General features: G+C 39.2%; 1 protein-coding gene across 1 annotated transcript in view; it reads right to left on the minus strand.

Moving 5' to 3' along the window:
- The window catches only part of CEP41 (centrosomal protein 41kDa), a 38,920-nt gene that overhangs the window by 14,414 nt on the left and 10,076 nt on the right, over positions 1 to 14,430 (minus strand). The window contains exon 3 of the mRNA XM_012721113.1: positions 2,884 to 2,931. Coding sequence (XP_012576567.1) covers positions 2,884 to 2,931 — 48 coding nt within the window. The remainder of the gene's footprint in view (positions 1 to 2,883; positions 2,932 to 14,430) is intronic.

Below are 14,430 nucleotides of genomic sequence, written 5' to 3' on the forward strand. Positions count from 1 at the left end.
CGGTTTACAAAACACTTTAGGTTAGGACTGGAAGTCTGAGAAAGATAGTACCTTAAGAATCAGCTGTCTATAAATATATGAAGGTTCTTATGTGGAATTAAGACTTCTCTATTCTGAAATCTTAAAGAGAACAAGTTCATGAATAACTGACCATTAATTGTAGAAAATGTCAGAATAGCTTCTCTGTGTACGAGTGAACCCTAGATATAATGGTGCTTCTACAGCCTACCAGGATGCAGAACCCACAGAGGCTGAGCAGAGGCTTTAACAAGTACAACTGAAAAAACCACAGTATTTCTCTCCATCGCCACCCAAATGCCCAACAAAAGTCACTGATGTAAATCAAAATGGCAATAAATCAGCCAACAAAAAGTCAGCACCTTTCAAGTAGTTTGCACCCTGGCATTTATCCACTGATATTTATATACATATATAGTTAAACAGTTTGAAATACTTCTCCATTCTAAATGTAAAGGGCACACGTTAAATTTCCCTGTAACAAAATAGAAGTTACCAGAAACAAAAACCAGTCTTTGCTATATTCTAATGCTTGGCATTTTCAGTGTCCCCTCACAAGTACCAGAAATCCCACTGGGCACTTGGGCCTGACCTCTACGTACCTGGTTCTGGTCTGGAAGGACAGCCACCATGAGGACTTTCTGACATCATTACTCAGAGATAAAGGATCAAACTAGAAGTTTGACAGCTTTAAACTTTATAAGAAGGATGACTTGGAAAGCTCTGTCAGTCTGTCCTTGCAAAGCGAACAGCTTTAAGAACGGAGCCTTCTGCTACCCTGGCTTCTCCCAAACTCTGCAATGGAGACAAGCAATCCCAGTTTGTGATAAGTTATCAAGTGTTGCATCCCCAGTAAGTTGGGAGTCTAAGTCTCTCTCTCTCTCGAGTTACTGGAAGGACAGAGACCTGACTATCCAGGATGTTTCACACTCAGTCTAGCTAGTGTCATCTACCCACTAGATAGACGCCAAGAGCAGGCTTTGTGAGTAGTCAATAGACATAGAGTGTCTATTTTCCCCAGAAAGAGTTGAAAGAATATTCAGGTTACCAAGGAATGCTGAGTGTTCAGAGTTCTGTTAAAAGGCGTTATTAGCAAAGGGAAGTGGGGCCACATTGGAAGACAAATCAAAGGAAGTAACAGAACAAGGTCTGTGATTTCACAGAGAGACATGGCCTCCAAGGTAACATGAGGAAAGCAATGGGTCTCGGGTGTCATGAGACAAAGCTGTATTCTCCTCCCTTTTGCTCCAAAAGGACACCGATAACGGAAAACAGAGAAGGAACTATCTTCCAAAGTATAGACCCTGAACCAGAATCTCAAGTAATTCTAGTCAGGAGTGCAGCAAAAAGGGAGTGAGGCAGGGTGACAGGCACCTCCTGTCTTACTAAAAGGAAGCCTACAGCTTCTAAAGAGGGAAGGGGAGCATTTTCAAGGCCAGGTTCCAGAGAGATAATCTCCATTCAAAGCTTAGATATTCAAGAAACCACAGTGTGCTTTTAAGAAATGTTTTGAGTAGGGTTTCGGCAATCTGGGTGGAACAGGACATTTTTAGGGGGCAAATTTCTGGTGTGGACATGTGAGCTTTTGCTCAGTTACACATGGGTAGGAGGCTGAAAGAGACTACTAACCGAAACAGAAGCAAGCCAGCTGAATTTCGCCTGCTTTGGATAAAATAAGGGTGACTACACTGAAGCACAGGTAAGTAAACGAGATTTTCTTTTTCACTGTTTAAAATTTTAACATCTACTGGAAAGTGGAGACGTGCCTCGTATAAAAGGTATAAAATAGGAAATACATAATAAGGCCACACTGTGACATTACATGTTCAGAAACAAATGCTTGTGGCGTTAGCCCTTAGAGCCAAAAGTGGCATATGAGAGAATCAGCAAGGGCTGCTTTGGAGTTCCCATCCGATCTATTGTCTGGGGTATTCTTAATACCACAGCAATTCAAAAGGCAGGGAAACATTAACATTTAAATTAAAAGCCCTGCTGTGTCAAAACAAAAGTTCTGGTGAATTCTGGACTTGTAATATTCTCTTCCCAGAAGATATATATTACTTGAGCTAAGTCCTGAGCTGTTATTAATCAGAGTACCTATCTGCTACTATTAGCTAAATACCACCCCCAGCACTGGGGTCTCCTGAAGATATGAGCAAATCCATCTTAGAAAGTGGATGTTTCTATTTCTTCCTTGATTCTGGCCTCGATGTGTACCTTTTACATCTGTTTCAGACAAAAATTGAAAAATTATGATTCTGTGCCAGGGCAATGCACCCAGTGACTGGTAGCATATCTTTTCAGAAGATTAGCTTTTAAAAATGATGTGCATGAAATATGATTTTTAATTAAAAGAAAGTGGACAGCAATGAATCTATAATACCTAACACCACTTTTTAAGAATAAGCTCTTTCTTGTACCTCCAAGTCTTTCATGAAACTGTCTAATTTATAGTCAAAAGGATGTCAGGAAATACGAGAGGTCTTATGACTCCCACCTCCAGATATAGAGAAAAGAAGCTCAGAAAGATGAAGTCCTCACAGTACCTTTTCACAAAAGGCCAGGAGACTAAAGAAGTACAGGAAGTCAGAGCTGTTTCTCTTATGGTTCACTGCAGCTCATTCTACATTCCAACATTAACACTTCCTATGGGATGCCAGGAAGAACTGACCCACAGGTCCCCGTCGCAGGAGGCTAGATGACCAGCATGGTACCCCACATGTCCTACATCCTCCAAGCGCCTGCCAGGCTGGTACACCTGATCCCCACACCTCTCAGGGTAAGTCAAGGGGGGTAAAGTTAATAACCAGTGGACAGAGCAAATCCAGGGCTCCTTGATTCCAAACCACCGATGGCTTTACTCACTTTTTTTCATCTCTTCTAGCTTCTCAATGTATTTAGTCATACTGCTACCTAAAAAAAGAACAAGAATTTTAGATATGCTTTCAATGAAAGAAAACAAGTAATACTATGAATATTCCCTACACATATTCTGATGACATTACAGTAGGCTAACAGATGTACTACTTACTGCAGTAAAGTCTTTCAGATTAGACAACATTTAAAAGATGAGACATCAAAGGGTAACACTTGGGTCAGATGTATATAGGTGGGGTGCACAAGTCCCAAGCAGGATGGAGGATCCCTATCAATTCTCTCCTTTGCCCCCAGGTCAAAGCTTCCCCCTCTGCCTTTGAGGCCTCCACAAGCTCATAGGGGAGCTAGGCAGAGATGGAGAGCGAAGCAGCACTGGTCTTTGAAATGTTCAAAATGTGCCGCTGTGGCTACTGCCCAAGCTTCTCTGCGTATTCTTTGTGGTTTCCTCCTCTTTCTTGAACTTGCTCTGCCACAATTCATGCTGATGGTGCAGCCTGAACTAGACCACACAGTCTGTAGGCTAGTATTCACTACGGATTTGATTTGCTGAAAAATAACAGTGGATTCCCGCCACTATGGAGCGTCCCCAGCCCCTGTGTTTTATCGTCTGGTTCTACAATATGGCTCCAGCCATAGTGGCTTGGAGGGCTTTCTTACGTTAAAACTAGGCCAGAAGCACTTGGTTTCCGAATGAACTGAAGCCTAGTTCTTATGCCAGTGGCTATTATTCTTTACTGGGCAGGCTTTGATTCACTTGGATTCAGCACAGCAAGTTCTACCTGGCAGCTAAGAGATACTCAAAGAAGCAAAAACGTTTGAAATAACGTCTCGTTTCTAAAATTGTGCTCCCCACTTTTAAGACTTGAGAGGGTCTAGTCAGATTCTGTCCCGACTGCTGATAAAAGAAATGCTTCCTTCATTTCCATGATGGCCTGGACTGCTGCTTTAAGGGCTACTCTGAAATATTCTTCACATTTTAGGACAGAAACGGAGAAAAACGTTTTGCTCTGAAACCCAAAATTTCTTTCCAAAACACAACTTAGGTCATTTGTTATTATTAAATCTTTACCATGAATTCATTGTGGGATAAAAACCCCATTGAGTTGTGGAAAAAATGTATTTTTCATCTGAAGCTACATAGTCTCTGGATCAGGACTAGAGAAGGGGGCTCTGTAGTCCTAGACCCTGACAGCATCTTTCCAGAAGCTGGACAAGAAGAGAGGGCAGTGAGGGCTGCTGGGAAAGCCGGAGCCTTCTCCGCAGAGACACAGGGCACAGAGAGCACCAAAGAACAGGATTAGCTCCAAAGAGGATCTGCCCCAGGCTCTTCAGGCTGGAGTGGACCTGAAATGCCCACAGGTCTCCGGACCAAAAAGCAAGCGTTTTCTCGGACACACAGCCCCCTCGCCCTTGCAACTCCCCACTCGGGTGTGTGCAGAGGGACCACGAGAGGCAGGGAGGGGACAAGGCCATGTGCTGTCTTCACTGGCTCACATCCCACTCTTAAACTGCTTCACACAGCTTCCAGGTGGCAGCCCAAGCCCCGACTGTGACACAGGGCTGATGCTGTGGCTTTGGGCTGTCTAGTCAGAGGATTGAGGAACAAATAGGATTACTGACTGGTCCCAAGACACAGCAAGCAGGTAACTAAACCTGGATCAGGATTCCCAGTCTCTGGTTTCTAAGACAGCTCACAAAAAGACACTCTTTCTCCAGGTAGTTTATTTAAGAAGACGAAACAAAACAAAACAAGATTTCACTGTGAGGTAAATATGTACAAGGTGTCGCTTCCTTAATGACATCAAGTGGGAAGCAGTTTGTCTTCTAAATTCCCGGAGGCACACGATGCATGGAAAACAACAGTCAACCGTATTATATAGTCTTTATTAGTAAGACATTGCATTTCCCATCTGGAGCGATTTCTAGTCACAAAGTGTCTAAAACCCATTTCTCGATCGATTATGAGCATGTTCGGAGTATTTACAAAGCACTTCATCTTGTCCCAGCGAGCTTCCCCCAGAACAAGGAGGTGAGCTAAGCTGGAACTTGGACTGTTTGTTTTTCCCACTGAAGGGGAAGGCAGAGAAACAGTCTTTGGCAGAGGTATCAGATATTTGGCAAAATTAAGGAAAAAAATCCATGAAGGCTATTGACTAGAAAACTCCTTTCATTATGGACATTCTATCCAGGTCTGGGGAAGAAATGAAATTGGAGGATTTCTGCACTGCTTCAATTGGAGAAATGAGACAGAAGGACAGCTAATCAACACCAAAAAAATTCTTACAAATGATTTCAGAAAGCATGACAAGCAGTATTTTATCCCACTTCATACACTTCTTCTATCTTCACTATGCAGCTTATCTTACTGGATCTAATTTCCTCTGAAAATTGTTTTTTGATTACCTTTTAAAAAGACTAGGAATGAGTCATTTTTATAATTCATTTATTTGTAAGTACATCTTTGTTTTATGCAAAAGTAAGGAGTTTAAAATAAAATCAGTGAACCGGTCCTTTTTTTTTTTTTTAATTGAAATTACACATTACTGCCTGATAAATTTTCCTAGACAAGACTTTGATTAAAAAAATAAAATGTCAGTGGCTCCCCATTGCTTATTGACTAAACTTTAAAGTCCTTGGTCTAGCACTGAAGGCGCCAACATCTTACCTACCTCTTCAATCTTGCCTTAATTACTAAACTTGACAGACTCTCTGCTAGTCTTTGGTTCTCTAACATGTCACCTTGTCCCCCTAATCATAATAGCTCACCCAGCAGGAAGCGACCTTTCCCTCCTCTGAACTTGCACGCACCCAGCTTACCACTTGCCAGGCATTCATCACCAGACTGCCTTATTTGTGTGCAAGCTTTATCTGCCTCATTATGCTGAAAGCCCAAGACTATTTACACATGCACAGAATGTCTTTATCCATACCACTGTCTAGAATAGGAGGCACAAACAAAAAAATCTGCTAAGTGAAATATACTATGAAAATCTATCTGAAGAGTCTTTCTTTATAATGAATGACTATAATGCAAATAATCACACCCTAATTTGGTTTGCATTTTTGTACACCTGATTTTCTTTAAATGATGCACAACTTGATTTATACATAGGGTTTGTTCTATATAACCCATCCTGGGTAGGGGCTCAGGTAACCTAGCAATTTATAAGATGGTAGTTAGCTTCTACTTAGTTTATAATTTAAGTTGCAACAAAAGATGTAGTTGAAAAGTTTTACAATTAGGATCTAAAAGAAAGAGACAACCCGGCTGTTTCAATAGTGCTATGCAAAGAGAGAGCACAATTGATGAACCGAGTGACTCATTCAGTAGAATTTTCCCTTTGTTTTTCTATAATTTAATAACATTATTTGTACTGAGCCAGTAAGAAAAGCAAGTGATTTTGAGCAGCAGTAATCTAAAGTGGGTAAGATTTATAAGGCACGAATTCAGTTGCTAAGAGACAACTCTATTGCTTTATTTTTCTTCAATATTTCCCTCCTCTATGGAGAACTTCTTTTGGCTCAGAAGGAGCAGAAAGCGTGAAAAGAGGCACAGTGGTCCTTTGTTAATCTCAATAAGTTATACGAGGGTATAGTGCTTCCTGGTTTGTAAAAGGCTTTCACAGACATTTCTTCCTTTGACATAAGAAACAGAATTAAATACCAAATAAACATGAAGAGTACCTAGTCTGCAGTGAGTTTCTGTGCTTAAGATCAAGGCTATTAGCAAATATTCAGGAAAAGTACAAATTAAAGAGAAAGAAGGGAAATGTCTAGGAAAAGAAGTAAAGTGAATTTTAAAAAACTGAAAATAAGGCTAGGGAAGACAGTGGAGAAAACCTACCGAATTTCAGAAAGCTAAAGAAATTTGAAATTCGATTGACTATGGATTGAAAGGAGAGGGGAATCAAGCGATGAACAAGTGTGGGGGACTAACAAAGGGAGAGCCCTGTGGTTTGGAAAGTGTCCCTTAATAGGCCTGCAGTGCTGCAGAACAGAGACCCAGAGAGGGAGCTTGAGAATACAGGAGAAGCCTGCAGTGGAGACTGAACAAAACGCCGTCAGGGATTTCATCAGAAGCAAAATCCATTCATGGCACAGTCTGGCCAAGCTGGGGAGCTGGTAAGATACATTCGGGCACCTATGGAACAAAAGAAATAGTTGAAGTTCAAAATAATTCATAGTGCTAGCCACGGCTATACACGAGTGCTTGAATTTATAAATAGAGTAAGAAGTATAGATTAAAAAAATAGTCTTTACCCTGGAAGAAGATATCAGTCTGAAGAACTCAGTAGAGGTGATTTGGTTAAAGACAGGAGATACCATCAACTTCTTGAGTTCTTTTGATTGATTCAGAATTGCTCACTGTTTGGTAAGAAAAGATTAACGACCCATGTATCTAGCCTAGAAATGAAAACTGCTCACTCGTTAACATGCCTATTTCCACTGCTATGACCACAGAGTTTAAAAACATCCCCCAGAGAGGAGCTCCTTATACTTATTTGGGTTAAAGGTCATTCCTGTGCTTTCTTAACGGGGATGTCTCACTCTTTTCAGCTTATAGCACACATCTAAGTGGTAATATCTGGGCCAAACACTGGGCACTGCCCAGGCCCTGACAGCTACCGGGCCAGCTGAAGGCCACTGCACACTAGGTGGGAAACTTTCTATGAATACACAGGGAGGTAAGTCACAAAATACAAAGAAAAAAATAACATATTTCTCTTACATTGACTTGAAAATAACTTCCATTTTAAAGACATCTGAAATAACAATAAAACATCAATATTTGGATGAGATTTTTGTTCTCACAATGACTTGAAAATGCTTTGATTTTTTAATCAATGAAGCACACTTTGGCCCTTCAGAAAGTTATTATAAAACTAGTTATGGGGGATTTCTGCTTCCAGAAAGATGAGGTAAGTGTACTTTTCTTTATGACGCCAGCTAAGTGTAGCAAAAATTCTGGACAGTCCACATATTGGGAGAAAATATTTGCAACTGATATTTCTGAAAAGGGCTTAGTATCGAGAGTACGTGTAAGATCTTACAACTCAATAATGAAAAGAAAAATAATCCAATTAAAAAACAGGACAATGATTTGAATAGCCATTTTCCATATACAAAAGCTAGTGAGCATACAAAAAGGTGCTCAACATCATTAGTCATTAGGAAAATGCAAATGAAAACCACAATGAGATACACTTCACACCCACAACAGTGACTATAATCAGGATGATGGACAATAACAAACACTGTTGAGGATGTGGAGAAAATAGGGCCTCCCCAGATTGCTGGTTGGAATGTAAGTGGTGTGGCTGCTTTGGAAAACAGTTGGACAGTTTCCTCAAAAACTGAAACACTGAGTTGCCATATAGCCAACAATTGAACGGCTAGTTGTATAAATAACCAAGAGAGTTGAAAACAGGTTCACACAAAACCATGTACATGAAGTTTCCTAACATCCACAGAAGCATTAAACCAAAAAGTGTAAATAAACCAAATGTTCATCAATGGATGAATGGATAAACAAAATGTGGAATATCTGTACAAGAGAATATTATTTGATAGTAAAAAGGAAGCACTGAGACATGCGACAACACAGATGACGTTGAAGACATTATATTAAATGAAAGAAGCCAGACACAGAGCTCATAAATTGCCTGAGTCCATTTATAAGAAATGTTCAGAGTAAGTGAGCCCAACAATACAGATCCAGAGCTAATGGGATAAAACTAAGGAATGGGAAGTGATAGCTAATGGATATGGGGTTTCTTTAAGTGTTTTACAATTAGATAGTGGGGATGGCCTCACAACTTTGTGACTGTGCCAAAACATACACCAAGTAGGGAAAAGACTGGAGAAAAACAAATCACAAAACCTGACACTGCATAAAACAAATACAAGATGACTTTGGTGGAGAGGGAAAAGAGAATGACTAGAGAATTCAGGACCAGAAGAATGACATACTGGGTAACAAAACCTGGGGTTTTGTTTGTTTTTTGTTGCATATATCCTAAACTTGGAGTTGAAAAAAAAAAAGGCAGCAACCTAGAAAGATCAATGGGGAAACAAAAAAGAAAGAGAGAGCAAGAGGAAGAGCAAAAGAGAGAGAGAGAGAGAGAGAGAGAGGTTGCCAGTCAAAGGACCAGTAAAGGGCAGCTTAGCAAGGCAGACAGAAAACTGTCTGGTAATAACTGCTCTTCTCCAAGCACCATCCTTCCCCGCCAGCAAAGACCAAATGGGGAGCCTCAACTTCCATTCTTGCTGAGTTGTGATAAAGTTCCATCCAAGTTCAAATAAGAGAAAGAAGGGGAGTTGCAAAAGTACTCAAGACACAATTGCTAGCGCTACCCCCAACTCCAGATTTGGCAAGTGACACACCTACAGAGCTACACCGAGCAGAATGCGGTCCACACAGGACACACCAAAGCAATCGGGAGCAGCCACGTTATAATTGGATGTTTAAAAACTCAAGAAACTCTTGAAAGTAGAAAAAGGAAAAATAGTTTGAATAACAGCAGGTTTCTCATCAGAAATCATGGCACCCAGAAGACAGTGATGCAATATTTTTCAAGTGCTAAGAAAAAATAATAATAATAAGGAAAGAAAGAAAAAATGCTATACCAGAGAAAATGTCCTCTAGGAATGAAAGGAAATCAAGACATCCTCAAATGAAGGGAAACGAAGAGAATCTGTTGCCAGCAGACCTAACCTAAAGGAATGGCTGGTGGAAGTTCTCTAACCAGAAAGGAATGCTAAGAGAAGGCCTGGAGCATCAGGAAAGAGGAAAGACTAAATAGTCAGCAAATGTGTGGCTATACAGTCTTTTCAGGTGTCCATGGAACATATACTAAAATAGGCCATATCATCAGCAATAAATATCCATACATTTAGAAAAAACAAAACACTGAAATCACAGAGTGCATTCTCTAAGCACAAAGAAATCAAACTAGAAATCAGTAATAGAAAGATAACAGGAAAATCTCCTGTTCTAAACACTTAGAAGTAAGCAACACAATTCTAAATAATCCATGAGTCAAAGAGCTAAGTCCCAAGGGAAATAAAGATACACTGAACTGAATGAAAATTAAAATGCAACAAATCAAAATTTGTGGGACACAGTAAAGCAGTGCAAAGAGAAATTTAGAGCACTAACTACAGACATATAAAGTGTGTGTGTGTGTGTGTGTGGTATTAAATCAATAAAAACACCCATCTTGAGTATCTAGGGGGAAAAAAGCAGAAATAACCCTAAAGGAAGAAGAAAGAAGAGAATAATAAAGAGAAAAAAATTAAAAGCGAAAACAGAAAAATAGGGATAATTAATAAAACCAAGGCTGATTTTCTAAAAGTATCAATAAAATGACAAATCTGTAGCAATGGCAAAAAATGAGAAAAGGCACAGATTAACAATATCAGAAACTAAACAGGCTATCACAGCAGATACTGCAGCCATCAGAAAGATTATAAGGGAGCACTGTGAACAACTCTATATTCATGTATTTGAACATTTAGATGAAATGTACCAATTCCTCAATAAAACACAAACTGCCACAACTTATCCTATATGAAAGAAATAACTTTAATATCCCACAACTATTGAAAAATTGAACTGAAAACTTAAAGTATCAAAAAAAAATCTCCAGATTCAGATGCTTTACTTAGAGGATTTTACCAAATGTTTAAGAAAGAACACCAATAGGGCTCTCCCTGGTGGCACAATGGATTAAAGCACAGCACTATGAAACTAGCCACAGTTACTTCATGAGTTCAATCCCAGCCAGGGAGCTGACCCACATGGCACAGCAGACCTCTCCTGACCCGCCCACTACTCCCCTCAGCAGTGTGTTTCCATACATCTGCTTGTTCTGTTTCCCACTCTGTCTCTGGTGAATCCTCTCACCCTCCACACCTCTGGCCTATACCCCAGTTCTGTATGCATAAATAAATAAATATTTTTTAAAAAAGAATTAACACCAATAATACACAATTTCTTCCAGAAAAATGAACAGGAGGAGACACTTACAACTTATTTTATAAGACAAATATCACTTACTAAAACCAGGTAAAGAAAGTAAGAAAAAGAAATAAAATTACAAACCAGTGTCCCTCATGAATTGAGACACAAAAATCTCTAACAAAATAATAAACAGAACTCAGCAATATGAATTTATACACAACTACTAAGTAAGACTTATCTGTGGAAGCAAAACTAGAACAATATTTGGGGTTGCATCAATGTAATTCACCATATTAACAAGCTAAAAAAAATCTATTATATCAATTGAATTCAGTGAAAGCATTTGATAAAATTCAATAATCACTCATGATAAAAACTCTCACAAAAATGGAAATAGGAGGAAATGTCCTCAAACCAATACAGCCAACATTATACCTAATGATGAAAGACTGAATGCACCCCCCTAAGATAAGGATGTTTGCCCCCACCACTGTTGGCATCATTCTGGAAGTTCAAGCTACTGTGGAAAAGGGAATTGAAGATATACAGACTGAAAAGAAAAGGAATAAAACAACTTCGTTTTAATAGATGACAAAATTGTCTACATAGAAAAGTTCAAGGACTTTATTTTAAAAACTTAACTTGTCGGGCTCTCCCTGGTGGTGCCATGGTCTAAAGCTCCACACTACAAAGTTCTCAGAGCCACTGCAGCACAAGTTCCATCCCCAGCCAGGGAGGTGACCCACATGGTGTGGCAGACCTTTCCTGACCTGCTGCTGCTCCCCTCAGCAGTGTGTTTCAGTACATCTGCCTGTTCTGCTCCCCACTTTGTCTCTGGTGAATCCTCTCACCCACCACACCTTTGGCCTGTACCCCAGTTCTGTAAGCATAAAAAAATAAATCTTTAAAAAAAAAGAAAACTGAACTTGTCTCTAATAACTGAGTTTGACAAGGTCCCTGGACACAAGATAAACATACAAAAATAAGTTATAAGAATATAGTTATGTGAATATGTTATATGAATATACACACCAAAAGTACAATACCATTTATCATTCTACCTTTCCCCAATTAAATATTTAGGAGTAAATCTAACAAAACATATGTAGGATTTATATACTGAAAACTATACAAACCAAAGAAGATGTAAATAAATGGACACACCATGCTGATGGACTGGAAGGCACACAGTTATGGTGTCAATTCTCCACAAATTAACCTATAGGTTTACTGCAACTCTTATCAAAATTATAGCAATTTATTCTATAAACAGAAATATTATTCTAAAATTTGTATGGAGAGAAAAGGAACAAGAGTAGCTTAAATTTGCAAAGAAAGGTTAAGACTAATTAGTCTAACCAATTATAAATATTCAGTTTGCCACAGAAATCAAGATTATGTGTTGCTGGCAGACACAAACAGATCAAAGGAACAGAATAGAGAATCTAGAAACTCATCCACATATATATGTTCAACTGATTTTTGACAAAAGTAGACAAACAATGCAATGGAAGAAAGGTAGCTAATGGCCAATTGGACACCCATAAACAAAAAGCTAACCTTGATCTAAGTTACACACTTCACTCAGAAATTATCTCAAAATGTATTATGGACTTAAATATAAGACACCAAATTATAAACTATTAGAAAGAAGTATGATAGAAAATCTTTGGGATCTTCATTGGGCAAAGAGTTCTTAAGCTTGATAACCAAAACATGCACAGAAAGAAGGACAGATAAACTGGATTTCACCAAAATTAAAGATATTTCCTCTTCAAAAGACTCTAAGAGGAAGATGAAAAGATAAGCTACAGACTGTGAGATGAGATTTACCATCCACGTAGCCAATATTTTAGTAGTGAGACTCTATAAGGACCATTTCAAAACTCACCTGTAAAGAAGTAAACAATCCAATGAAAAGGTAAGCAACACACATGAACAGAATGCTTCACTGAAAATGTCCACGTGGCAAATCAGCACACAAAGAGATGCCCAACATCATCAGCCACTCGGAAATGCAAATCAAGACTGCATGGTGTGTCAGTACTCATGGATCAGAGTGGCAAAAATAAAAAATGGTGACAACACCCAATGCTGGTGAGGATGTGGAGAGTTGCAATCACTCAGATCTCACTGATGGGAATGGTCCGCCCCTAGAAAATGTCTTGGCAGTTTCTTCAACTACACATGCACCTGCCATTCAACACAGCAGCTGCACTTCTAGGCATTTATCCCAGGGAAATGTTTATGGCATTTGAAATTATAAGCATCAAAATGCAGGAAAAAATCCAATTGTTTTTCAGCAGTAAATGATCCATAAATATGGTACATCCATATCAGGGAAAACTACTCAACAACAGCACAAAATGAACTACTAACCTGAACACACCTGAGAGAGAGTTACGTTAAGTGACAAAAAAAAAATGCAAAAAGATGCCTACTATATGATTCTATTTATATAGCACTTGTGAAATCACCAGATAAGAGAGATGGAGAACAGGTTAGTCGTTGGTGGGGTTTAAGAAGGGGTGAGGTTGAGTTGAAACAGATGTGACTTTAGGAAGGTGACATGAGGGAATCTGGTGCGATGGAAATGTTCTTAGCTGGACTGTTTTGTGCCAATGTCAAAACAGTGTTCACGATGTCACACTATAGTATGGCAAGATGTTACTGTGGGAAACTGGGTAAGTCATGGTAAACAGCACATGGGACCTTTGTAATACTTATAACTCTGTGTGAATCTGTAATTACCTCAAAATACTGTTACCTCTAAACAAAAAGTTTAACTGACAAAATCACTAGCTGAAAAAAATCTCAGGCTATAAAAGGCTTGTGCTTATTACAAGTACTGTGTTAAAAAAAAAAAAGAAAGAATCGGATATCAGTATCTCAACTTTAAGATTAATTTCAGGGACCATTACTGAGTCAGATTTTGGTTATGAATTATAGGAATTTCCAGGAGAAAAAATATTGACGATATAGACACATCTACCTGAAATCAATCTCAGCTCTTAAAATTTTTTAGTTTAAACAACAAAGTTTTAGTTTTAAGAAGGTATAAAGTTCCAAAAGAAATGCATTCCTTTAGCACAGACTTTAAGAGATGAGCTGGACTTTTCTGGGATGTGGGGACTTTGGGGGGGGTGGGGGTGGGGAATGGCACTTTTGATGAAAGTGCTTACATCAGAGAGCAGCTTATTCTGGTCTCAACTGCAATCAAGGGGAGACCAGTAGAGACAGAGGCTGTGAAGGGTTCTGCACAGAGGGAGAGGGGCTGGGGCCCAGGACAGGGGCACCATGACCTGGCTCTTCAGCCATGCCTCCTCCTACTGCATACAAATCCTCATTGTGTCTCCTCTACCCAACTTCAGGCACATCACATGACCTCTCTGCCACAATTTCCTCCCCCTCAAAACAGAGATACTATTTTTTACCACCCATCAAACAGGATTAGTTGCAAGGATAAATAACTGAACAGAATGGAAATAGTTGAAAGAAATGGTATCTGTAAATGTGGTTCATTTGAAACATTCAACTTAAGCCTATTTTACTGGAGAAAACATACAAAATGG

The sequence above is a fragment of the Condylura cristata genome, unplaced genomic scaffold (assembly GCF_000260355.1).
Source record: "Condylura cristata isolate star-nosed mole 26May11 unplaced genomic scaffold, ConCri1.0 scaffold00005, whole genome shotgun sequence".
Lineage (NCBI taxonomy): Eukaryota > Metazoa > Chordata > Mammalia > Eulipotyphla > Talpidae > Condylura > Condylura cristata.